The sequence below is a fragment of the Chelon labrosus genome (genome assembly GCF_963514085.1).
Source record: "Chelon labrosus genome assembly, chromosome: 15".
Taxonomy (NCBI): Eukaryota; Metazoa; Chordata; class Actinopteri; order Mugiliformes; family Mugilidae; genus Chelon; species Chelon labrosus.
This window is the reverse complement of record NC_140348.1, coordinates 27,621,502-27,648,493: the sequence shown is the minus strand read 5'-3', so window position 1 is coordinate 27,648,493 and position 26,992 is coordinate 27,621,502. Positions and strand designations below refer to the sequence as shown.

The window sequence follows — 26,992 nt, the reverse complement described above, 5'->3', positions numbered from 1 at the left end:
CCCGGTTTAATCTCGTTTTTAATCTTCGCTGTGTGACCGACTCTCAGAGAGAACTCTGCCTCATTTTGTCTGTTCCGCCTCTCATCTCTGTCTGTAAACGTCCCTGGCCGGTGCAGTATGGTTATAAAGGGGATCTCTGGGTGTCCCGTTACGTCATTTACCATATATGGACTTGTGCTTAAAAAAAAAAATAGAAGAAGAAGAGGGAACTCCAGAAATAGGACTGGTGGAGGTTGCCGTGACGAAACGTGGCGGAAAATATTAATAAGAAATTCAGATTCATTAATTAAAACCACACGATTTTTATGCTTTAAAGGTTTATTTAAGGATTTATTCATATTTAATTTATTTTATCAGCTTCTATTGGTCTCTGTCGTGGAGATGGAAATAAAAACGCGCCGTGATTCGGAATTCCGGTCTCCATAAATGGATTCTCCGGTGGGCTGAGAGGATCTCCGTCTGCTTATATGGCTGGTATCCGGGTAAATTGTGTTGCATTGTGTTGTCTTTGTGCCAGCTGAGCCCACACACACACACACACACACACACACACACAGGGAACAGATTACTGCTCTGACTGAGTCTCTATTGTTGGCCCGATGATCAGGGAGGAATCATTCAAATCATTTCCTCTAGAAGCTGCTTGAGGGTCTGCTTGGACAAAAATGGAGAGTTCACCAATGCTCATATGGTTTTAGTCTCCAGATTTGTGCTGTGTCATCTTAATCAATTCTCATAGATGGATCTGTGTGGACAGACCAAACCAAACAGATAAAAACAACCAAACTCTCTTTATTCTCGAGTCAAAGGCTCCGTCCAGTCGTCATCTGCAGCCCGAGCGACATTCGTGACCTTTGACACCTCATATTGACACCCCTCTGTTCAAATATCAACTTTTCTTTCAGTATTCAACGTTTACTGCTGAACATTCTCATTTTTTTCAGATTTAACATCTTTTCTGATTTGATATCTGCTCATTTTAATCACGTCTGCTGCCGTTTATTATTTAAAGGAGCCAGAACAGGACGTTTCCACTCTGACTTCATCTTATTTTTCGTTGCTGCTTTTCTCTTCCTCCAGTTTCTAAATCTATCGGTGTGACCCGAAAAATTTTGCTTTGAGGTCCGTCTCAGGTACGATTTAAATGGTTGAAACATGACTCTGAGTCCGTGCAGTCGTCATCTGCAGCCCGAGTGACACTGGTGACCTTTGACACGTCTGCTGTGAAATATCAGTAGGACAAAAGCTGCAGCTCAACGTTTACACCTTCATATTCTCACTTTCGCACATCTGCCACCACTTATTATTGGGAGGTACCAGAAAATGCCCCGTGAAGATGTTTCCAATCAAATATCATTCATAGTTTTTACAGTTCCTCCAGTTTTCATTCAGGATTATTTAAAAGTAAAGCTTCGTCCATCTAACCTGGAGACCAGACCATGTTCTTCCACCTTTAGATTTCATTTTTGTTTTCTTGGTAACTGACGATCATTAAAGACCCTTAAACATCTATCACTATACTAGACCTTTAAACCATGAGCTACCTTTGTTCCCTTGAGTCTTAACTTTCTAACCCAGAGGTTCATTCAGATGTAATCCTCAATCTAAACTAGCAGATTAAAGACCCACTATAAAGACCACTACCACCACGCAGGACTTTTAAAACACGACCCAGACCACCGACTAACACGCTGCGATCGTCCTCCATCTCTGAGCTGAGCCTGGCCTCATTTATACATGAAAGACGTCCTGAAGTCTGTCTATGAGAGACCTGGTGTTGGTGTCAGCGACAGACACGTTGCTCTGCATCGATCTGATCCGTTTATAGAACAACAAACAGTAAATATTAAAAGCAAAGCACCAGAAGCCTTTTTGTTTTAAAGCCTTTTGGTTCGAGCGCTGGCGTTGTTAGCGGCGCGTAGGCTTTGTTGTTTTCCTCCTAGAACAGGAAGCTAACCTTTAGCTCTCTTTACGAATCGTCAAACTTAAGACGAACAGAACGTAAACTACGTAAACGGGTTAGCAGCTAATGTAGCCGGTAGCAAAGAGGAAACACTCGCTGTTCTTTTTTAATGAAGCTAAATTTATCTAAGGACTTCATCTGCAGATATTTCTGAATCCAAACTAAAACCGTTTTGATTCCTCACAGATCAGTGATTGGTTTGTCCTTCTGTATTGAACAGGAAATGGATCGTTGTGACTCCTGCAGCGTTATTTATTTAAAAGCAGATTTAAACTGGTAGATGTGATCAGGAAGCTGACGGAGCCGCGGCGCTCTGCAGCGAGCAGGAGGACTGCAGCTCTCGGAGCCTTTTGAACGCCCACAGTTACAAAAATGTTGGTGTGTATTGTCGTTGTGTGGCGCGCCGCCCACCCGGTGGCAGATGGGGGTTTGGTCGGTCCACGCGCACACAATCAACACACAGTCAGGAAGCACACACACACACACACACACACACCCACACACACACACACACACAGTCTAAGGCTTTAGCTCACAAATGCAAACACTCCCACACAAATACACTTTCACTTTCCCCCCGCGATGTAACGGCCTCACAACTCACGGCTTCCTCCATCTTTTACTGTCGAATCTTTATTTTAACACAAAAAAAAACAGCCAACACACAAACAACACACAGCTCCATGGGGACGGTGCCCTGCTTCCACCCTTCGCCCACGCTCCTCCAGGCCGCCGAAGCTCTGGGGGGTTTTTGGTTTTGTGTTCGGCGGCTCGGGGTGTCAGCCGGGGGTCCGTCGGCTCGGCAGACCCCACCACGCCGATTAATCATCTGTCATCTGCGTTTTTTTGTTAATATGGATCTTTGTCTTGGTTCCTGAAAACGCCGGCGCTCGGGTCCGGCCTGCTGCTGCTGCTGCTGCTGCTGCTCGACGCTTTTTCTTTTTTCAACAAACACGAACTTCGTCGTCACCGGAATAAACAGTTTTAAAAAACAACCAAACAGCTTTCTCTGGAGTCGAAGCGTTTCTCGTCATCTGCAGCCCGAGCGACATTCGTGACCTTTGACACCTCACACAGACACCTCTACTCTCAAACATCAAATCTACAGCACAACAATAACCACAACTCAACATGTCTCTCATCGTCCTCACGTTTGTTTCTCTGAGATTCCTCCCAGGGAAGATTTTAACTCTGAACGGTTGACTTTCTAAAAGCACCAAACTCTTCTCTTTCCTCTGGAGCTGAAGAGCTTGTGCAGACTTTGAGACGTCACATCAGCTCCCCTCCTCTCAAATATCATCATTTCCCGTCAATAATCAACATCCATGGCTGAATTTTCTCACTTTCTTTCAGATTTAACGTGTTTTCTGACGTGACTTTCCCTAATTTGCCTCACGTCCAGCACCATTTATTATTTAAAGGCGCCAAAAGATGTTCCTAAAGAAATATTAGTGAAATCAGATTGGATTTTACCCTGAGAGGAAATGAAGATTTCAAACACTGAATGGTTTAAATTTACGTCACTGTCCCCTGATCCTGAAGTGGATCTTGGTTCTGAAACAAACCGTAAGTCTCCGTGACGACAGCTACAGTTAAACACGTTTAACCTTCATTTTCTCACGTTTCTCACGCGCTGCTGCAGATATCTGCTCATCAAATCCAAAACAACTTATTATTTATTTATTTATTTATTTGTTTGTCGTGGCTGCTGTGAGCTCCAGGTTCTCCGGGTTCTTCCTTTTGAGGTAATTTCAAAAGTCTGAATGAAACCGAAAGTCGTTCAGACTTTAAATAAACACCGTAGCTCATCTGGATTTTCCGCCACCTTTTAGTGTCAGATCGTGTAGGTGGATGACTCATATTTGGAAGGAAGGAAAGAAACCGCTGACCTGGTTTACCCTGCAGCAGCACGAGGCTTTAGACTTAAGATCAGACCAGAAACTTTCAGGAACAACCAGAGACGGGTTCTGTCTCTCTGTCTAAACCAGGAGGTGTTTGAATCAGGCTTTTAGACGACGCACCCTCCGGCCCAGTGATTGCATATTCATGGGAAATGTATTGACTGCTGAGTGTCAGATAATAGACAGGGGCATCAATGAGCGGCGCTGAATGGCTTCAACCGTGTCTGCAGGACCCAGAGTTTATCGGCCGATATAAAACGAGAGACGATTATTAGCTCTTAAAGTAATTTTTTTTAAAACGCCAAAGCTCCGTAGATCTATAGGCGTCATATATTTACAGACTAATTCAAGATTTTTAAACCTTTTCTCTTTGGTCAGTCTTATAAAATAACAGAACACAGCTTTAGAGCTGCAGCTAACCGTCACTTTTATTATAAATGATCATTTTCTCACTGTATTTTGTCTGTTTAAAACCCGAACTCACTTTTTTTGCAACAACTTCAGACAAAGAAATCAATCAAATACTCAAAAATAGGCTTAAAGCTAAAATTATTAACTGATAATCAAGACGTTTCTCTTGTTTTCGGTCATATTTTAAGAGATAAAAAGCAACTTTAGGTTCTGTTTTACAACGACGTTGAAAGTGTTCACAAAAAGTAAAATATAGCTTCACAGAATGGGACAGAATTTGAAAGTTTTATGGAATTAATCATAAAAGTGTGTTTAAATGTTTTATATGATGAAATTAAAGGCCTGTGATTGTGAATATTGGTGAATTTAAAGCTTTCCCAGCACATATTTAGATCATTTAGTTCATTCAACAACATAAATCCTCTCATATTGACTGATGCAAACAGAAAATGATCAAATACAGGCTTGAGATTTAAAATAATTAACTGATTATAAAAGATATTTATGGAAAAAGTGCAGCTAATTCACAGATTCACAATTATTAATCATAAAAATATAGTTCAGAGGTATATCTGATGAAATTAAAGGCCTGAAATTGTGAATATTGGTAAATTTAAAGCTTATTTGGAGACGTTTAGATCATTCATTTCATTCTTTTCCAGTTACAAACAACATAAAATGCAGAAAAAGGATTCTTAAAGTTGAGAAGAGACAGTTTGTGAAGCTTTTATCAACAAAAAGACAAAAGAAAAAGCGTCACACTCACAGAGAGATGAAATCCTCCTCCGGTCGGGGTCGTCCTCCGGGCCTCCTCTGGGTCCTCGCTCTCCGAAAAGATGGAGAGCCGGGTGGAGAAGCAAAAAGAGAAAGAGACAGGAAGAAAGAAGAGGAAGAGAGAGAGGAAGAGACGGGGATAGGACGGGATGATGTGATCTGAGATGTTCCTTGAGCCGAGTGCAGACCAGCGTTTGTGCCGTCGTGACCAAGAAGTTACCCGCTCCTCTGGATTTCTGTCTCGCCCCCGGAAAGGGTCATCGTCACCCGGGGTCCGAGTGGGCTGACAAAAAGATAGAGACAGAAAGAGAGAGAGAGAGGGAGAGAGAGAGGCGGGGGTGGGGGGGGGGGGTAGAAACAATACGATTGTTCCCACCTCACTTTGCTTCCACCCTCGCAGTTAAAATTGTTATGGTAATGAAGCGGAGTTTTTCGCTGGGCAGCAGATTGAGACACAGAGAGATGCTTCTCTGGCTGGAAGTGGAGGAGGCGGCGGAGGTGTTCGGGTCAGCCGGGGGGCCACGGAGCAAGGCAGGAGCCGCCGCTGGGGCCGCGGACGAGAAAGAGAAGGACACGACTGTTTAGTTATTTCCTCTGTTTCTAGAAGACGTTTCCTCCAGCTCTTCAGTTCCTAAAAGACTGTTTCCTAAACTAATAAAACCTTTAAAGGTCTGTGGGTCGTTCAGGTCACGGTATAAACTGAGGAACAAGATGTAAAAGAAAGTCACCTGGACTTGTTGTGTTTGTAGAAGACGTTTCATCCAAGATGTTCAGCTGTGAAGACCACATCCTGGGGTTCAGAGTGACGTCTACTTCCTACAGTTCAGAACCTGCCTGAGAATCTGTCTGATTTAAGGTTCAGTGATCAGTAATCAGAGATATTAATCTGTTCATCAGTGATTTCTCTGAAAACTGGACCTGGAGCTGCTCTCAGAGAGTTCTGCTGATTTATTTCATAAACTAATAAAACTTTAAAATGTCTGTGGAGGTTCTCAGTCGTTGAAGTCATGGTATAAATTAAAGAACGAGCTGAAACAAACTGGACTTCAGCTCTAAATGACTGTTGGAGAGTTTAGGTTTTTATCAGGAACATCGGTGGGTGGTGTCCACCTGAAAATCACATGACTAGAGTCTGTTAACGACCACATCCTTGGATTCAGAGTGACGTCCACGTCCTACAGTTCAGAAGCTGCCTGAGAATCTGTCTGATTTAAGGTTAACTGACCAGTGATCAGAGATATTAATCTGTTCATCAGTGATTTGTCTGAAAACTGGACCTGGAGCTGCTCTCAGAGAGTTCTGCTGATTTATTTCATAAACTAATAAAACCTTTAAATGTCTGTGGAGGTTCTCAGTCGTTCAGGTCATGGTATAAATTAAAGAACAAGCTGAAACACAATGACAATTAGACTTGTTAAAGATTCTTAAAGACGTTTCCTCTTCATCTCTAAATAACTGGTGGGGTAGTTTAGGTTTTCATCATGTCCACCTGAAACGAGCAGATCCGGATCCTGATCCTTTTCTCCAGTCAGTGGTCTCGTCTGGGCGACTGAGATTCACAGACGAAATAAAGATTTAAAAGATTTGAACATCCTGCTCCGTCCGTCCATCAGCTGGAGACACTTTACCCGGACACCAGAAGGGGTCTGCAGCATATCCCAGCTGGTCCTGGACACGTGAGGAGGAGGACGGGGGACAAACTGGACATGCACCCCCCTCCTGCCTGTCTATCACATCCATTCAGTCACACCTACGATTAATGTAGAATGAACCTAACAAGGATGTCTTCGTGGGAGGAAGAGAAACAAAAATTCGTTTTCTTTACACGACTTCCTGGAAACTCTGCAACTCTCGTTCCTGTTTGAAAAATCCAATGCAGGACTCAAAAGATGGAGACAGAAGGACCGCGGGACGTCCTAAAAGACGACAAACGTCTGCAGCTCTGCTACACCTGAGCAGATGAAAACCTTTGCACCTTTAACGGATGAATCTCTCATGAACACCTCCACAAAATCAGCTGGAAGAAAAGATGGAGTAGCCCAGGAAGCTTGTTTATTTATGTGTATGTTTCATTTATTTATTATTTTATTATAAATGATAAGTTTTTCACTATTTTAATTCATCTTCTCTGACTATTTAACATCAGAAAGCAACTTCACACAAAGAAACTGATCAAATATTGGCTCAAAACTAAAACTCTGAACTGATTATTTAGATGTTTCCCTTATTTTCTGTGATATTTTAAAGTATATCAACCAGCTTCAGGCCTTTTTTGTGACTCCTAATATGTAGGAACAGGGAATTCACATGGAAAAGTAAAAGGTGGCTTCACAGAAAGAGACAGAGTTTGAAAGAATCACAAAAGTGTGAGTTTAAATGTTTATCTGATGAAACTAAAGGACACATATTGTGAGCGCTGATTAATTCAAAGCTTCCTCTGAGCTCATGTGTTCATTCTTTTCCTCTCTGACTTTCTGTTTGACTGCTGCAAACACAAAATGCATCTAAAGAACCTGCAGCTCTGACGAACGCCTCCACAAAACCCGCTGGAAGAAAAGACGAACGATGAGCTCGGCAGCTCCACGAACCAGCACACGAACGCCTCTGATTCAGTTTCAGTTCTGGTTGGAAACGCTTCAGCGAGCTCCAGCTGTTTCTTCTGGATCTCGTGCAACGTCAGAGACTCATTAACGGAGACAAACTGGACGGAAATGAACTTTCTCACGGCTCAGACGAGTTCACTTTGGACTCAAGTTAAAACAACTTTAACTTGAATAAAAAAAAAAGAAGCTGCTTTTAATTCTTTACCTGCAGATTTAAAGTGATTTTACTTTTACAGGGTGGACTGATCGAATGTCTTGTCTTCATGCGTGTCTTTGAATCCATACTCGGGTAATAAAGAGGTTGCCAGAGCAAAGAGGGCAACCCCCTCGTCGTCCTCAGGGGGCCGAGTGGGCGGACGGTCCTCAGCAGATGGATGGCTGGTCACTTCATGAACCTGGAAGCGAGGAGGAGGACTTCAAATAGGGTTCAGTCATTTCTTTTTAATGAGTTTAACTTGTTTTTAGCCCAATTTTATTCATCTAACATGGTTTATATGATTAGTTTAGGTTATTATTAGTTTAGTTTGGGTCTTTTCTGAACTTTATTCCATTTTGTTAAGCAATATTTACCAAAATGTTTGTATTTGTTTGCAGCAAAGGTTTTTTTTAAATTATATTTCATATTTTGCACATGGTTAGCTTTCTTAAAGCGCTAACAGACATGGGTTCAGGGGCCAAGAGGTAAGAAGGCGCCTGGTTTAGCTTCTGTTTGAGGTAAAGTAAAATATTAAACATGAAACAAATACACAGATGCTCTAATCTACAAAGAGATCCAAACTGAACACTGACTAATAGACTCAAAGTAGAAAATGCAAAGAAGCAAGAAATGACGACACAGAGACTAAAAAGAATCATAAAATAAGAAGAGAAAAGGCCACAGAGCTGTAATGTGATGATAATAAAGTGAAAAATGATTAAATAGGAAGTAAAATAACTGTAGAGCTGCAAAAAAATTAAAAAATTAAAAACTGGAGACAAGGAGGCATGAAAATATACAAAATGTTAATAAACAGAGAAGAATTGCCATAAAAAGTAAACAAAATGAACATCAGAGCTACAAATTCACTCCAGTATGATTTTACGTGTCTCTGCCGGTCACAGAGAGGATGGACTTTAACATGATTGTTCCCAGGAGTCTTTTTATTTTATAATCTGAAGATTATTAGTGAAATCTGCTCCTCTCTGAGCTGATGTAAATAAATATAAAGATCATTTATTTTACAGCTTTTACCTCAAAATAAAGCGCTAACATTTAAACAACGGATTATTCTCCACTGACGATAGTTTAAGGAGCCGTTTTAAAACTTTAAAACATTGTCTGCAATAATTATTCCACTAAAGTTTTCTTATATAAAATGAAATAATTAGAAAATGGTTCAAAAATCAAAAATCAAAAAGGAAACAGCACAGGAAATCAAAATAATTAGTCGTAGAACATATTAATAAAATATTAATTCTAAAAATTAAGACAAATTAAATATATAAATACGTTATATGACCGTTGTAAATAGTTTTAATATAACATGTAATAAATAAATTAAATGATATTTCGTGTCGTTTAAAAGAGGAACTACTGTTTCCAGGACAATGTCGCCACCTACTGGCACATTTCCGGCATTGAAACCGCTTTACCTCCCGTGATGCTCCGCGCCGCAGCCGTCACGTGTTCATTTTGACCAATCGCGTTCTTTGTTTGGCCGTAGCCCGCCTGCAATTGGTTTAGCCAAATTTAAAAGTACAGTTTGAATTATTTCTCGTCGGAGGGCTCAGAGCGCCAGAGAAGCTTCCGTGGAAACGTCCGAGGAGGCAGCGCAGGCTGAATATACATCTGAAACTTTATTTAAGTGGCGGAAAGTATAAACGGATAACTCACAACAAGCGAGCAAGTCATTTAAACATCATTATCCGGTAAGTTGTGTTTTTTTGGACCGACGCCAGAGCAGCTAGCGTTAGCTAACTTTAAGATGCTCGTTTCTGGTTGTGTTCAGGTCGAGACTCTCGGATTTAATCGTCTTTCTTGTTTAATGTCGTCCCAGGACTCAGGACTGTTGCTGTAAGTTAAACTCGTGTCTTTGTCAACGTCCACAGGCTGATTCTTTGCAGACGAGATCATCTCTCTGCGGAACATGGCTTCACACAATCCGAGCGGAGCTAAACGGGACGAGAAGGGCAGAAACATCCAGGTGGTTGTCAGATGCAGGTAAAAAAACATCAGCTGTTATTGGTTTTCATTACCTTTAAACTTGTCTAAGCTTCTGGCAACATGGCCGACAAAACAATATGTTCATTAACAACATATCTGGAGCAGAGGAGTGAGCTGAAGTTGGAATATTCTTCTAAAAACTATATCTGCTATTATAGAGACCTTAAAGTTGATTTAATTTTCTACAAACGAGGCCTTTAAATGTCTTTGGGGTCATTTAAAATGTTTCTGAGGCGAGGATCTTTAATTATAACGTGACAAACTGATTTTAATCATTTATTGACTGATAAATATCTGTTCCTGTGCTTCAGGAGCTGTTATATTGCGTTTCATGTGGTATTTTAATTTGCTGACCCTTTTTAAAAACATATCCACTATTGTACACTAGAGAGCTAGATGTTTTCTGGGAACGACAGATGCTGACGCAGAGTTTTGTGTCCGTTACGTATATTAGTAACTTCCTTAGAGCTGTTTGTTAATTAAATTTTAAATTAAAGGACCTCTTTGTTGTGGATCGTTGCCTCCTAGTGGTGAGGCTGCAGATTGCTGCCAAATGAACGAGAACGTATCCTGGTCGACTTTCAACTTAAACGTGTTTTTGCAGTCAGCATTTGTTTTGTCCATTCTGGGCTACTGTAGAAGACGACCTGCTCCCTTCTTCTAAACCAACAAAAAACACAGTTATTATATAATAATTTATTAGATTTACATCTTTCATCGCAGTAACTTAATTATTTGGTTTAATACAGCAGCTTTTAATCATCGTGTTGTAAATGTTTTGCCAAAAAAAGGTGTTGGAATATGTTTTCTAGCAAGAAAATACTTCTGCACTCAACTGTACAGTCCAAGAACTAGTTGGAGACGTTTAGTTGTAAACTAATCAAATGACAGGTGTGACTACTGTCCACTCTTCTGTCCGTCACCACATTAAGCCCCGCCCACGAGCAGATCTTTGCAGGTTTCCAGACCAACAAAAAGTTTTGAGTGGTTGAAGTTGGGGCTGACTTCCAGGATGAAGTCCTTAAAACGTCAAAAAAAACACCTGAGTATGAGGAAGACGAGCAGCACTAAACTAAACTAAACTAAACTGAGAACCTGAAACTAAATGACATTTGGCAGCTTTTCTAGTTTTTTATTTTCTAGTTTTGTGTTCTTTGAGCTTCAGGTCGTTTTTGTTTTGTGAAGTTTCGTGTCTTAACGTCCCGCATCGTGTTTTCAGACCGTTCAACACCATGGAGCGCAAGTCGTCCCACGGCGTCGTCGACTGCGACCACAACCGGAAGGAGGTGGTCATGAGGACGGGAGGCATGAACGACAAGGCGTCACGGAAGACCTACACGTTTGACATGGTCAGAGGAAGCATAGAGATGATGACTATTATTATTCTGTCATAAACGTTTGTTGGTTATCAGATTAATAATCACTGAGTCAAACTCTTCTTCCTCAGGTGTTCGGTCCGGCTGCCAAACAGATCGAGGTGTACCGCAGCGTCGTCTGTCCCATTCTGGACGAAGTCATCATGGGATACAACTGCACCGTGTTTGCGTGAGTTCTCTGCAGATCAGTGGACGTCGTCGGCTCAAAAGCTTTAACAACCAGTTTAATATCATCTTCTTCTTCTTCTTTCTTGTGTCGGGCCGTTCAGCTACGGTCAGACTGGAACCGGGAAGACGTTCACCATGGAGGGAGAGAGGAGTCCGGACGAGCAGTTCACCTGGGAGGAGGTGAGTCTGGTGTTTGTGTCCAAACCTACAATGAAATGGAGACTCATCTTTTACAGATGTTGATCAGAAATCTACTTTAGACAAGTTTTATAAGATGCAAAAGATTCACAAAATTAGACTCAAAGGGCGCTAAGAAGAGCTGCTATTAGCTGGGAGGCTAAAAGTAAAAATAAAATGAACGCGTCTTTACTCTTGAGCTGAAATATTCTCTCTAATCATTGGGGTTTAATTATAAAAATGCACTTCTGCTTTTACTTGCAACATCTGTCACTACCAAGGCTTATCTTACTGTGTCCAGACATAAACAGAGAATGAGAATCATCAGCTATTTGAGCTAAAAACCAGGATGACAAAGCTGTATAAATGTGTACTATATCTAATTGGATTAACAGACAGTTCAGGGATTAACGGGGTGAGTTGAAGGAACCTCCTGTGTCTGGTCTCTGTAGGACCCTCTGGCTGGAATCATCCCGCGGACGCTGCACCAGATCTTTGAGAAGCTCTCGGAGAACGGCACCGAGTTCTCCGTCAAAGTGTCGCTGCTGGAGATCTACAACGAGGAGCTGTTCGACCTCCTCAGTCCCAGCGAGGACGTCAACGAGCGGCTGCAGCTCTTCGACGACCCGCGCAACAAGGTAGCCGCCGGGAATCAGCTAATGGATTAATGAGTGAACGAGGTCGGGACGGAAGGATGGAGTCCATGAAAGATTTGTTGTTGGTGTGTCTGCAGCGCAGCGTGGTGGTGAAGGGTCTGGAGGAGGTGACGGTCCACAACAAAGACGAGGTGTATCAGATCCTGGAGCGAGGAGCAGCCAAGAGGAGGACGGCCTCCACGCTGATGAACGCCTACTCCAGGTACTCACCCAGAGGAGACGTCCCGCCGTCAGACCTGATGGACCTGGTTTTAGTCGTTTGTTCACCGGTTCTCTCTCTTCTTCCCGTGCAGTCGCTCCCACTCCGTGTTCTCCGTCACCATCCACATGAAGGAGATCACTCTGGACGGAGAGGAGCTGGTGAAGATCGGCAAACTCAACCTGGTAACGACCCGTCACGTTTAAACGCCTGCACGTCTCTCTGCAGCCACGCGCTTATTTAACGGCGACTCATCCAAATCGTTTCCAGGTGGATCTGGCCGGCAGCGAGAACATCGGGCGCTCGGGCGCCGTCGACAAGCGGGCTCGCGAGGCGGGAAACATCAACCAGTCTCTGCTGACGCTGGGCCGAGTGATCACGGCGCTGGTGGAGAAGAGGCCTCACATCCCGTACAGGTTGGAGTCTGCACCGTGTTTTTATTTGTTTGAATCGGTGTGCAGGGAGTCGGCAGTTATTTAAGGAACAAATTAGCAGCATGATGTTCAGGTACACTCTTGAGGTGTTAAGACGAGCGTCTGTTGGTCGTGTACGTCTGATCGGCTTTTAAAGATATTCAGTTTAATGTTAAATTACAAGACTCGATCTAAATGCTTCAAGTTCAAAGTATTTATGTGCACTGGAAGAAAACGTGGTTCCCTCTACGATCACGTTCTTCCTTTACTGTCCACAATAAAAACACCAAACAATATTAAATAGATGAAGAATTCTAAATAAAGTAAATCTGGAGCTAATTTAATTTCAGTTTTTATCGTTTAAGCCAGTTATAATGGTATTGTAGTTTCGTTGTCATATGACGCCGATATAAAAACACAGAAGTGACCTGTAATCAAGTTACTTGGCTCTGAGCTACTCTGAGTCTGTGTCTATTACATTTAAAAGGGGGTAAATCTTGTAATATTTACTATATTTAAGCATTTTTAATTCTTATAATCACATGTCTACGTCGTCATTGATGCTTTAATCCCGTGAAACCCGCCCACAGAGAGTCCAAGCTGACCAGAATCCTTCAGGACTCGCTGGGAGGACGAACCAAGACCTCCATCATCGCCACCGTGTCGCCGTCCTCCAGCAACCTGGAGGTACGTCTGTGCATGCACGCTGACGCCGCTGTGTTGCGTCTCGGCGTTTATGACGTAGTCGGTCACGGCTCTGATTGAACGTTTCTGCCCGTGCAGGAGACTCTGAGCACCCTGGAGTACGCCAGCCGGGCCAAGAACATCATGAACAAACCCGAGGTCAACCAGAAGCTCACCAAGAGGACGCTCATTAAGGTAAAGACCCGCTCTGCTGCAGAGCCGTTGGTTCGATGCTCTGGAGGAGTCGCCTCATCTCGTTTCTGTCCACTCAGGAATACACCGAGGAGATCGAGCGTCTGAAGCGAGACCTGGCCGCCACTCGGGACAAGAACGGAGTCTACCTGACCGCAGAGAACTACGAGTACGTTCATAAATATCCTTTAATCTGAGGCACGACTGAGCTTTGAAGTCGTCGCCATCAGATCTAATAAAAGACTTGTTTAAGATTTATTTTGCTGAAGGTTTTAAACTCTGATTGTTTTGGGGCCTTTCGTCTGTTGGACTTTAAACTCGACTGTCTGGAGCTGCTTGTTTCCTGCAGCAGGATTTAAACCGACGGCTTGTGTTTCAGGAGCATGATGGTTCAGATCACCGCTCACGATGAGCAGATCGTCGAGTACACGGACCGGATCGCCGCCATGGAGGAGGAGCTGAAGAAGGTAGGACCTAGAAAGAATCAATCAAAAAGAAAAGTGACATGTTACAGTAAATTATAATCATTTGAGATCCAGTGTTTCTACCTCTTCATGGTGTCTCCTCTCTGCAGGTCACTGAGCTGTTTACCGACAGTAAATCTCAGCTGGAGCAGTGCACCGTCGACCTGGATGAGAAGCAGCAGAGGTGATTTATAACCTCGTTAAGTTTAGACCTTTATTAACAAGCCAGCACCTGAGATCTGATCTCAGTTTGTGTGTCTGTAAATCAGCAGCGCCATCATGTGGTCAGTAGAATATTGTACCAGCTGCTGTCTCTAATAGATCTCTACTAGGGCTGAACGATTTGGGAAAATAATCTAACTGCGATTTTTTTCCCCCCAATATTGCGATTGTGATTTAATATGCAATTCGTATTTATTTTTTATTTTATTCTCTTTTTTCCCAACAAAACATAATGAATGATTTAAATATGAACAACACAATATTAGATACATTTAGTGTAAATGTTCTTTCCCACAGGCTGGGCCTGTTTGTTAGAATTAAATTAAAAGATGTAGGACTTGAAATAAATGTCATTTTTATTTAACTGCTCATTACAGAAACATCTACATGTGCATTTAAAGGGAAACTACTGTTTTTTACAACCTGGACCTTATTTCTAGCATAAAATATCATCGTTTACTCACCAATATAACTTTTGTTTCATTTGCTTGTTCAGGAGATAATTAGATCATCAGCGTATATCTATATAGAGGGAGTGGTCAGGGCATCGAAACGCAGCCTCTAAATAACATTATCTGCAGCGAAACTCGTTCATTCCACCAATACTGTGTTATGATACGCTCGTGCTGTTCCCCGTTGAGTCCGGAGTCACCTGTTAACATCATCCCGGATGATGTCATCTTTGAGCGGCGTGCGCACCCGTGATGGTCGGCTTGTTTACCAGTAATCTGCTGCTGCTACGGTTCGTCCACAACCTCAGAGTCGGACAAATATTCAGCCATGTTGTAAAAAACTAGCAGTAGCAGATTACAGGTAAACAAGCCGACCATCACGGGTGCGCACGCCGCTCAAAGACATCGTCCAGGTCAGAGGATTAAAATCCGCGTCGCCCGCGTCATGTGACCACCTTGTAATCACGCAAGTTGCGGTTAGAAAATCGCGTTTTATCATATCGTGATATTATCGCAAATGCAATTAATCGTTCAGCCCTAGTCTCTACCTACCGCTGGATCAGAACCATCAACAGCTGCTGGTTGACTTGGAGACATGATCCAGATGTTGGAACAAGATGGAAAGACTCTCACATGTTAAGATCTGATTTATTTATGATGGTAGTTAATTTAGAGAAGGAAGGAAGGGCCAGAATCTTTTAAAAGGCTCTCATTACTAATGAACAGACATCACTGATTCATGTGATCATTTCTACTAGTGGTTGAATGAAGGAGTTAAACTCCTCTTCCTCAGATCAGCCCTGTTGAGTAGGTGGTCTTTAATGTGACCCAGGACTCATTGTGTGTTCACACTACCAAAGGAAGGAGGTCACATGTGTCCCAGACCACCTCCACATGTGGACTGACACCAGATCAGTGTTCACACCTGGACCTGTTTAACCTGGACACTAGAGACCAGATCAGTGTTCACACCTGGACCTGTTTAACCTGGACTCTAGAGACCAGATCAGCGTTCACACCTGGACACTAGAGACCAGATCAGTGTTCACACCTGGACCTGTTTAACCTGGACTCTAGAGACCAGATCAGTGTTCACACCTGGACCTGTTTAACCTGGACACTAGAGACCAGATGTTGGTGTCTGGAGTCTAAACTAAAGTTTCCGTGGTGGTTTTCAGGCTGGAGGAGACGAACAGAGATCTACTTCAGACCAAAGAGAAGCTGAGTGAGGAGGAGTTCATCTCCTCGGAGCTCGCCACGGTCCAGGAAACCCTCTACACCACAGCAGGACAGGTAAAGATAAGCTAGCTTGATCTCATTTGCGTCCCCCCCCCCGACCCTGACCTCATCACTTCCGTTTCAGTTTCTCTTGCTGTACTTTCCATGCTATTAATAAAGTCCCTACATTCTTAAAATGTACTGGTTATTTTCTAACTTCCTTTTTGTTCTTGAACTCAGCTTCTGCTTTTCAAATGTTTTCTCTCAGCTCCATCGCTGCCACAAACTCTTCACGTGCTTTTTGTGTTTTTTCCTCCCCCAGCTCCTGAGCACGGTGGACGCCAGCACCAGTGACGTGTCAGGACTCCACGCCAAGCTGGACAGGAAGAAGAAGGTCAAACGCTTTACTAAACCATAAATGATGCCTCGAAGCAGAGTCAGAGGTTTAGACGTCTGGGTAGATGTTAGGAAACACGTTGGTTTTATGTGTCTTAGTTGCAGGTGGATCAGAGAGAAAGGGAGGGAGGAAGGAGGGAGGGATGTACGAAGGAAACGGGAGGGTGGGAGGGAAGGATGGAAGGTAGGAAGGAAGGAAAAGAGGGAGGGAAGGAAGCAAAAAAGGAAACAGGGAAGGGAGGGTGGGAGGGAGGGAAGGAAGTGAAGGTGGGGGAGGAAGGAGGCAAGAAAGGAAATGAGGGAGGGACAGAGGATGCAGAGAAGAAGGGAGGAAAGGAGGAAGGTAGGAAGGAAGGAGTGAAGAAAGGAAACGAGGGAGGAGGGAGGCTAAAAAGAAAATGGGAGGAAGGAAGGAGGGAAAGATGGAAAGAGTGAGGGAGGGATGCAAGAAAGGAAACAGGAGGGTGGGAGGTAATGAGGGAAGGATGGAATGAAGGAAAATGGGGAGGGAACGTATGAAGGAGGAGAAGGAAGGAGGCAAGAAAGAAAATGGGAGTCGGGTAGGAAGTGGGTAAGGAAGGAAGGAGGGAAGGATAGAAAGAATGAGGGAGGGATGCAAAAAAGGAAATGGGGAGGGAGGTAGAAAGGGAGGGAGGGGAGGGAAGGAAGTGAAGGTGGGGGAGGAAGGAGGCAAGAAAGGAAATGGGAGGAAGGAAGGATAGAAAGAGTGAGGGAGGGATGCAGGAATGGAAATGGGGAAGGGAGGGAGGTAGAAAATGAGCAAGGGTGGGAGGAAAGGGGGAGGGACGGAGGGAAGGAAGAGAAGGTGGGGAGGAAGGAGGCAAGAAAGGAAATGAGGAAGGGAAGGATGGAAGGTACGAAGGAAAGGATGGGGGGAGGATGCAGAGAAGTAGGGAGGTAGGAAGGAAACCAGGAGGTAGGAAGGTTTGTGTGACTTACCATGAGCTCTAACTGCAGGTGGAGCAGCACAACAGTCAGATCCAGCAGAGCTTTGCTGAGCGGATGGAGGGAGCGTTCAGCAACATGCAGCGCTGCGTTCAACAGCACAACGTCAGACACCACCACATGCTGAGCAGCTACTCTCAGGCCGTCGGTAAGCGCCGGTCAGGAACCGTGAAACCGTGAGACGATGACCTCTGAACCTTCACCAGGAGCTCGTCACGCTCTCTGTCTCTCCTCCCTCCACAGGCGGTTTACTGGCGATGAACGAGGCGGCGCTCAGAGGAGCTCTGACCACGGTGGAGGCCTTTGTGGGCGGAGTCAGGCCGCTGGTGGCCGAGGGAGTGGACCGCTGTCGGGAGAAGGTGCAGCAGCAGGAGGCGCTGTGTCTGCAGGACAAGGAGAGTCTGCTGCAGCTGCTGGTGAGGACGCTTCATAACTCTTCATCCAGCTGTGGAAAATCAAAGCAGGATTAAGAAATGCATTCATTTCTTAACAAATCAAAGTGAGGTTGTTAACGTTTGTCCCTGACTGTGAAGGACGAGCACCGGCAGGACATGGAGGACGTCCTGGTGACTCGGACTCTGATGGGTCTGTCAGCTGTCAAGGAGCTCAACCAGACCCTGAGAGCGTCGGTGGACGCTCAGAGAGCTCTGGCTGACAAGGTGAGTCCATGTCCGTCTTCTGTCGTCCTCTTGGCTCCACTAAAGAACCGTGAACCACAGTGACCTCCTTGGTCTCTCAGGTGGAGGCGATGAAGGAGACGGGGGTCTTCCTCCGAGGCCTGGCCCAGGAGCTGGCTGGGATGAGGGAGGCGGCGGTGACGGGTCTGAACGTCCTCCAGGTCCAACACCAGCAGATGGAGGACGAGATGAGACGAGTTCAGGAGAGACACCAGACGGTGAGAGATGTCCTCAGAGACTGAATACTGCTTCTTCTTCTTCTTCTTCTTCTTCTTCTTCTTCTCCTCCCCCCTCCTCCTCCATTCTTCTCGCCTCTTCTTCTTCTTCTGACCATTAATAGAAAACATTATCTGCATTATTCTCGTTATCTTTGTCGTCCCTGATTCACTTCGTCGTCGTCGTGTCTTCTTCTCTCAGGGTATGAAACAAACCATCCAGTGTCTTCAGGACCAGCTCAACCTGCTGACCCTGGAGGCCCGGAAGGACTTCACTGATCTACGCTCCGCCTCCAGAGCCCTGCACCAACCTCTGCAGAGCCTCCAGGAGAACATCAGCAGGTCGGTCGGCCGTAGCCCTAGAGTCAAACCATGATCGGTCAGCGTCACGTTCTTCTTCTCTAGTCACTTACAGTCGTGTTTCTGATGTGTGCAGCGGCTGCAGCTCAGTAGAGCGTCAGGCCTCGGCCCAGGCAGACCTCCTCTCCTCCACCACCTCCTCCCTCGCCTCCTCTCTGCGTCTCACCGCCGATGAGAGCCAACAGACGCTGGAGGAGCTGAGCGGCTGCTGCTCCCACCTCCACAGCTCCGTGTCGGGTAGCGCACCCATCCTTCCTCCCTTCAGTTATTATTCACACCTTTAAAGCCCTGAGGCTTTAAATGAGCCGTCATTTTTGACTGCAGGTCTTGTGGAGCGGGACGTCCAGTGGAGCTCCAGAGTCAGGGAGCATGCTGAGAGCCAAGCCCAGGAACACGTGTCCCTCATGGGGAAGATTTCTGCTGAAGTTCAGAGCCTCCACCAGGTCTGAAGCTGCTCCACAAAACCTCCCGAGCTTTAAAGATTCACCGCGTCATGTTTAAAGCTTTCCTGATATTTAACGTCCGTCTTTCTTCCAGAACGTCGAGCTGCGTTGCTCTGAGCGGCTCCGGACGGCCGAGGAGGAGCTGTGCAGCCGGCAGGAGGAGGCGAAGCGGGCTGTGACGACGGTGCAGAATCAGACGTCTCTGGACCGGACCGTCGTGGACCAGCAGCGGGACGAACTCCAGGAACACGTGGAGACGAGTCAACAGCTGGTCCACGGCTTCCTGCAGGACGAGCTGCAGCAAGACGTTCCCACCGGTAAACGGTTACAGTCAAACTAAAACTGACCGTGAAGTAACGGTGGTCAGGTTTGTTTTTTACGAGTCACTAACCTGTCCCTTGCTGCTGCCTTCAGGTGCCACGCCGCAGCGTCGGGAGTTTGTGTATCCCCGGCAGCTGGTGAAGTCGAGGAGCCGCGGCGAGCTGCTGGAGAGTCTGAGGAGGCAGCAGGAGGAGCTTCAAGCTGCCATGGAGGAGGAGGAGGAGGACGGCGACGAGATGGAGGAAGAGGACAAACACAGTCAGATCGGCCACGTACGTTCAGGAAATACACATAAATTGGTTCTTGTAGAAAAATAGCATCTGACTTTCTGCTTCTTCTTCTGTAACACTTTTAAACCTCGTTCCTCTGCCGTGTCTAGGACTCTCTGGAGGAGGAAATGAGCACTTGTAACGAAAGCTTGGCCACAGAACCGTCCTTCATCGACGAGAACCTCGTCTTCAACCAGAGCAAACGTGTTCCCTTCTTCAAGGTCAGCAGCAGCGTTTTAAATGACTCCAGAGACGCTGAGAGGAAAAACTAAATGATAAAAATCTTGTTATTAACGATTGTTGAACTTCTTTTTTTATTCCCCAGCAGAAGAAAGGCAGCAAGAAGGAGACAAAGATCCCCTCCAGATCTAAAGCGTCAGAAAACGAAGCCACGCAGACGCCTCAGAAATCCAGACTTCCACTCCGCTGTCAGAACTGAACCGACCGAGTTTTATTCTATTATTTTAACGTTATTAGCCTCCAACTATTTCTTATACCTTTGTCTCTTAAATGTTACGTTGCCGTCTAACTTGTTTTAGTATTGTGACTGTCTCGACACTTTTGAAGTTGTTTGTAAAAATTAAAGAGATTTTTACTTGTTTAGTTACTTTTGTTCATTTTTAGTGAGTAGCGCACACTTTATTTTATTTATTCATACAAACGTGGTTTAACAAAGTAAAGCCAGCCGACGTGTTTCTAACTTGTTAAATGTGGAAATGAAGCAGAAAACTCAAATATAGGGACATACAGAAATATTTATTTAATCTAACGGTTGCCACAATTCAACAATTTAAGGGACGGTATATTTTTAACTAAATAAAATTTGTTTTTGTAGCTCAAGAAAGAAAATACACATATTAAACCAGAAATATACAGTTTTAATTAAATACTTTACATAAAGGACAATTTTCAAAACACAAAAAATGTTAAATTCTATTAAATACAACTAAAAAGGTGCAGGCCCGACACAAAACTCTATAAATGCCTTTCACACATTCACTCAGACCATAAATGTTACTTTAATTCATTATATTCTACATAATTTCATGAACAACTTAAATAAAGACCTAAAGATCTTGGATAATATTATTGTTTATGACTTTATTTTCAACTCATTACTTCATTTTAACAGTTTTTGTTGGTTTTATATTGACTTCATTAGATGATTTTAAGCCTGAACACGTGAACGTGACACTTAGTGTTTGTGCTCATGAATCTAAAATGGCGGCCGTTTATTGCGCATTCTGGACTTTATATATTTAAACTCTTATTTTAAACATATTAATGAACACTATTTAAATAATGACAATGACAAAACTATACACGTGTGTTACAGTGCGTATGACTGGTGTTAGTTTTTATTAAAATATATTTAATTTTCTAAGGTCATGGTAGGTTTCGGTTTCGTTTTGGTTTCGGCTAACTGGCGTTTAGTTCGACAACGTTCCACTGCTCGAACACGCGCCACCCTACCAAACTCTTACGTGTAAAAATATAAACACAGTTTTAAAAAAACACAATTAACTTCAGAACATCTGGCGTCCTTTCGCTATTTGTGATTAAATGTTGTTTTGTAAGCGTCGGAGAGAAGCCGTTCGCTAGCTTCCAGGGCTAGCATGCTAGGGCTAGCATGCTAGGGCTGGGATGCTAGGGCTGGGATGCTACAGTTTGTTGATGTGAATGCCTGTACGTTTTTTAAACAAAATGAAGAAGTTTAGGACTAAAACACAAATTAATTCTAGTGTAATATTAATATAGTAATAATATCGAGGGTGGAATTCAGTAAGTACTGCCTATGCTTTCAGCGGTAAATTAAATGTTGTCACATTTTACTCAGGCAGCAGAAAGGACAGCTAAAAGGGCTTCGTGACGGCGTCGAACGAACCCAGTGGCTCAGCTTCGATAGAGGAAGGAAGGGTGTGGACGCGCTGTCGGAGTCGCTGAGAAACGTTAATCTTCGCTGTTATGAACGTTCAAATTCTCTTTATCCTGTGTTGATTCGTGATGATGGAGGGATCGATTCAGTTTCATCTCCTGGCAGTGCTGCTGCTGTTGGCGACGATCAACAATGCTGAAGCCCAGAAAATACCGTCGTACTACAAGCTTGGTTATACGATGGTTCTGAGGCCTCCTGTCTCCGGGGCGATCACCAGCATTGTTTGGAAGTTCAAAGGTAACCTGGTGGCTGAATGGGCGGTGAGCGGGGTTCCATTGACTTATTACGGCAGCTTTGATGGACGCACAAAGCTGGACCCTGAAACTGGAGTGTTGAAGATCAGCAAAATGAGTAAAGATGACATTGGAGAGTATGTAGTGGAGATCAACAACAAGGTCCTGTCTCAAAGGTTTGAACTTAAGGAGAGCAAGGAAGTGCCCCAACCTTCTGTGATTGTGAGACCAGTAGCCTGTGGCTCAACTACACAAAGCTGTACCCTGGTCTGTGATGGAGACATTACAGGAGCTGGAGATGTCATTTACTACTGGAGGAGGGGAGACGGAGAGTGGATGGAGTCAGAACGAGACATAGAGATCATCAACAATGACGACACTAAAAAAGTTAAGACATTCTCCTGCAAAATGAACAACACATTCAGTGAGAAAGTCAGTAAAACTGAACCTAATCCATTCCTGGAGAAAGCTGCAGTCAACCCTTCCAATGGTGGTACTGTGGCTGCTGTTGTGATTTCCATTTTGGTCGTGCTTGGGGCTATAGGTGGTGTTGTTGTGTACCGGAAGCGGGACGCCATCATGAAGAGTCTCAGACCCAATGAGGTGAAGTTAGAAGCCGTCAAAACTGATGATCCAGATGGGAGTTCAAACCCCCAGACCAATGACCCATCTCCCAATACAGGGAATGCCGCCACATAACCACCTCCTCCTAGCGCGGATGCTGTAAAGGACGCCAGCGCCTGAAGCTGTGGCGCTCCCTCAACTCATCAACCACATCAGACGTTCCATCCATTGGGAATATAAACAGTGTTGTTTTTGTCAGCTCATCATCATCTCTTCCTGTGACACACATGGATTGGGACTGTTTTCTTGTATGTAGTAGTTTAGCTAATTTTTCTTCCCAACAGCAGTCCATAATTAACACATGTAAACAAGATCATCAACAAGCTGGATAATATTATGTCTACATCGTTAAGATGCTGGCCGGTGTTTTTAGTCGGGGAAAAGGAACTAGACGAGACACTCGTCACTCATCTGTCCATCACCATGTAAAGCCCCCCCCCCCCCAGCAACAACCGATGTGATTGGTCGGGCACATCTTCGCTGGAGCAGAGACTGTTCCTGACAGAGACTCCAGATCAAGAATGTACCGGCCTACTTCCAGGCTACCAAGCCTCTTCTGCACATTATTTTTATTATTATTATTTAAATGTGCTTCTTTTAATAACTTTCTATTTTCATCTCCTCATATGATGCTGAGAGTTCAGCTGAGGACCAGGACTTTTTGACTTCTTAGTGATCAGACTCGTAAAGCATGGACTTGAGGAGCAGCATGAGCTTGAAGACTTTAACGCTGAGACATGGTCCTGTCAGAAAATGGACATTAACAATCAATGTTTGGATCATAGAGCATGTCTAGGTCCTTTCTAATCATGTGTCCATGTGTGATGTGTGATTGTATTCTTTGTGCACTATGTTACATACGGTCTTTTATTGCAGTGACGCTCTTAAATAAGTTTTCTGCTTTTAAAAACCAATACAACCCAAATGAACTGCTTGATTGGTGCCATGTTTTTAATTTGATTAATTCAGTGTGTGCCTTCTAAATAAAATGTCAATGCTACCGACTATGACGTGACTGTGAGGATGTGTCGTTACATCTAAAAAAATAAGAAGAAGAAAGGGGAAGGAAATGGAGGGAGGCCAGAAGGGAGGCAGGTCACGCTCTATTTAAAACCTTTATTCATCAGCTAGGAACATATGAACATACAGAGAATATAATATAGTATAATATAATGACTGGAATGAAAATTAAAGAGAGGATTTTAAGATCTTGCAGATACTAATGGTCTCTGAAGCTTTTTGATTTAATTTTCCTTTTTTTTTTTAAATTAAATTAAATTCTCATTTCATTCATGAACTTGTGAATATTTGGGGTTTTCTTTCAGAGCATTTGCATTTACGGGTGTTAAACTTTACATGTAAAATAACAAGAATCATGAAAGAAACTTTAATTTCTGTCCGTAATCTTATTTTCAAAGTAAAACATTTATTCTCAATAACTAACCTTAACCCCACAAAGAGTATTAAAGGTGTGTTCAAGATCAAGCCAAACTAATTTAACATTAATGTAGTCATAAAATAAATGTAAAACTGTTTCTGTGTCAGTTACAAAATACACGATACAGAAAAATAATTTCTATACTGTTTTAGAAACTGGTTTGTAGGATAAATCCATTATCTCCTAATTAATGTTTTCAAAAAGACGTTTCCAGTAGTGTTCGTTTTATTAAATGTCTAAAATAGTTGTTATTACACTTGTTTTATCTTTTATATTGATGCCGGTTAACAAGTCCTCCATCTTAAATACGTCTCATTAGATTACACTGCTGCCGGAGACGTTAAGCGAAGCCGGAAGTGAGCGGAGGGTTACGCTCTCGCTCCTCCGTGCAATTTCGCGGTTAATAAATAAAATAATAGTATGTTTGCTGATACTAATATAAAGTATTTATTAAGATTTTTTTCTTAACAGTTTAAAGTGAGATACTGGTGTATGACTCCTTGTCGTAAAAATGAATCTAAAATATTTAGCGACATGGAAATGACCGCGGAGCAAGAAGCTAAGCCGGAAGTGAGAGGATCCGCTCGCTGGGGAGGTTGTCGCCGGTCGCCGGTCTGTGTCTGCTCTCGTCCTCACACATGTCGGTTATCTAACAAACTAAATAAACAAAAAAATATAATAATCATTTAAAACTTTAAATTTCTTTTTAAATCTAAAATATTCAACGACGGCGAAATGGACAAAGGGTGAGAAGCGAAGCCGGAAGTGAGCGCAGTTTACGCTCTCGCTCCTTTAACAGGATGGCTCTGGGACATGGACGCAAGCGTGAAAAGTGACGCCGGAAGTGACGTCCGCTCCGCTTGGCACCGCTACTCTCCGCTGCACCTGAGACTATTTCAGAGAAGTTGTCTGCGGGTGGTGTCTGCTCTCGTCCTCACACAGGTGAGTTAATTAAAAATACAAAATAAATATTTAAATATGTAGCGATTGATTTAATATATGTTTTTATTTTATTTTAACAGTTCACTTATATAGCTTTTTTAATTTTTTTTTAATTTTTTTATAGATGTTAATGTGCCATTTCCTGGCTAATTAATAAAATAATAGCATTTCCGTGTTTGCTGAGAAGCTTATAAATTATTTGTCTATCATTTTCTATATTTTAAAGAGTTGTTATTCGTTAGTATCTTTGACAGTGGACTTATCGCCTTCCCATCATGTTAACAGGAAGGAGGTTTGGGTGTGTGTGGAGTCGCTGTGGGTACAGGACTCTTGTGAAAGTCATTGTTCTCTCAGCCCTTAGTCAGTGGACATGGCTGCTATCCTGGTAATGTTCGTTCTGGTGGTGCTGAGCCATGCTGAAGATCAGACGATCACTTCGTACTTCAAGGTTGGAGGAAATCTGACCCTACGGCCGTCTTTCTCTGGGGCGATCTCCAGCATTGTTTGGAAGTCCAAAGGCAACCTAGTGGCTGAATGGACGAAGGACAGTGTTCCATTGACTTATTACGGCAGCTTTGATGGACGCACAACCCTGAACAATGAAACAGGAGAGTTGGAGATCAACAACATGGGTAAAGATGACAGTGGAGAGTATGTCGTGGAGATCAACAACGTCATCCAGCCTCAAAGGTATGAAGCTGTGGAGATCAAGGAAGTGCCCAAACCTGTTGTGAAACCAATGGATTGTAACCGGACCTCAAACAGCTGCAAACTGATCTGTGATGGAGACATTAAAGAGTCTGGACCTGTCACTTTCTACTGGAAGATGGGAGACGGAGACTGGAAGGAGTCAGGACGGGACATGAACATCACCAACGATGAGGAAACTAAAGTTCTGAACTTCTACTGCAGAATGAAGAACCCAGTCAGTGTGAAAGACAGTGAACCTGAACGTAATCCATTCGTGATGATAACTGGAGGAATATTTGGAGAAATAGTTGAAGGACAATCTGGAGCAATATTTGGAGGAATACTTGAAGGAACACCTGGAGGAACACCTGGAGGAAGTGCTGGAGGAATCTCAGGAGGTGCAGGACGTGTCATTTTCCTACTCACGTTCTCATTTGGAAATCTTTTTTAGTTCAACTGCGTCTGTAATGCGTCTTCTGTTATGTTTTTTAAATCCTCGGTTCCCTTTTTATTCTCCCTTAAACTCTGACAGTGAATGTTCTAAATCAGGGGTGTGCACACTTTTTTGGCTTGAGAGCTACTTTTACAATAAACCAAACTGATCTACATATAGATAGATAGATATTCAAGATTCAAAGAGTTTGTTGTCTTGTGCACAGAGTAGAAACAATTTTTGCCGTCCACCCAAAAGCCTAAATATAAAAAACAAAGATAAAATAAAAAAATCTTACAAATAGAATATAAAAAGATACATATAATACAAAATATAAGATAACTAGTGCAAATATCAACGTGTAAATGGGTAGGTGAAAAATGTGCTGAAAAGCAGACAGTCAGATATAACCTGTCACATTTCTCATATATTAGAAACTACACCTGTTTAACACTCTTCATGAACGCTATGATCGTTCCTCGTGTAACCTCCTGTATGACAAGCTGGAACCAGACAACTAGTACGACACTGAAGCTTATCACTGCATGAGCAAGTGCTCATGGTGCTGGATAGAAAGCTCAAACTTTATCATCACTGGAAGATTCAGGATAAACTTTACATCCTCAGTTAAAACACGCTGATGCCTGCTTACTTTTTAAAATCATAAATGGTAAAGCACCACCGCCACACTGTGCCTTTAGAAAGCAGAAAGATTAGAGGTCTGTTCTCTGTTGGAGCCTCTAAACTATGGAATACAATATGAAACTGCACCTCTTACATCTAGCCTCCACCTGAAGGACTGACTTCTGAATGACCACATATGTGAACATCATTAGCTGTATCTGCCAGTTAGCCTGCATGTTGTTATCTATTGCACTGTTTATGTTGTCATCTACTGTTTTAGCTGTGAGCCTAGTGTCTACTGATGAGCTTTGTAATTTTAATTTTGATTATTTTTGCACATATATAATAA

The 26,992-nt window shown here is 43.4% G+C and overlaps 2 protein-coding genes across 3 annotated transcripts; both read left to right on the top strand.

Moving 5' to 3' along the window:
• The first annotated feature begins 9,430 nt into the window (after window positions 1–9,430).
• On the top strand, window positions 9,431–20,421 carry kif11 (kinesin family member 11). 2 transcript variants are annotated; one of them, XM_084562300.1, is made up of 27 exons: window positions 9,431–9,560; window positions 9,741–9,852; window positions 11,075–11,204; window positions 11,303–11,400; window positions 11,501–11,579; window positions 12,029–12,214; window positions 12,310–12,434; window positions 12,526–12,616; window positions 12,702–12,847; window positions 13,435–13,531; window positions 13,628–13,723; window positions 13,801–13,889; window positions 14,100–14,187; window positions 14,295–14,368; window positions 16,037–16,151; window positions 16,399–16,470; window positions 17,451–17,586; window positions 17,682–17,854; window positions 17,972–18,097; window positions 18,178–18,333; window positions 18,533–18,672; window positions 18,767–18,927; window positions 19,015–19,133; window positions 19,228–19,450; window positions 19,548–19,726; window positions 19,834–19,944; window positions 20,052–20,421. In XM_084562300.1, the coding sequence occupies exons 2-27, from the start codon at window positions 9,779–9,781 to the stop codon at window positions 20,160–20,162; spliced, it is 3,195 nt and encodes a 1,064-aa protein (XP_084418426.1). In that variant the 5' UTR covers window positions 9,431–9,560; window positions 9,741–9,778; the 3' UTR covers window positions 20,163–20,421. The 2 variants fall into 2 exon arrangements, with proteins under 2 accessions (XP_084418426.1, XP_084418425.1); XM_084562299.1 differs by having other exon boundaries at window positions 20,049–20,421.
• A 4,845-nt stretch (window positions 20,422–25,266) lies between these two features.
• LOC311500064 (CD48 antigen-like) lies at window positions 25,267–26,054 on the top strand (the record flags this gene model as incomplete). The annotated part of the gene is made up of 2 exons (XM_084561239.1): window positions 25,267–25,849; window positions 26,038–26,054. The coding sequence occupies 2 exons, from the start codon at window positions 25,267–25,269 to the stop codon at window positions 26,052–26,054; spliced, it is 600 nt and encodes a 199-aa protein (XP_084417365.1).
• Between the last annotated feature and the right edge of the window lie 938 nt (window positions 26,055–26,992).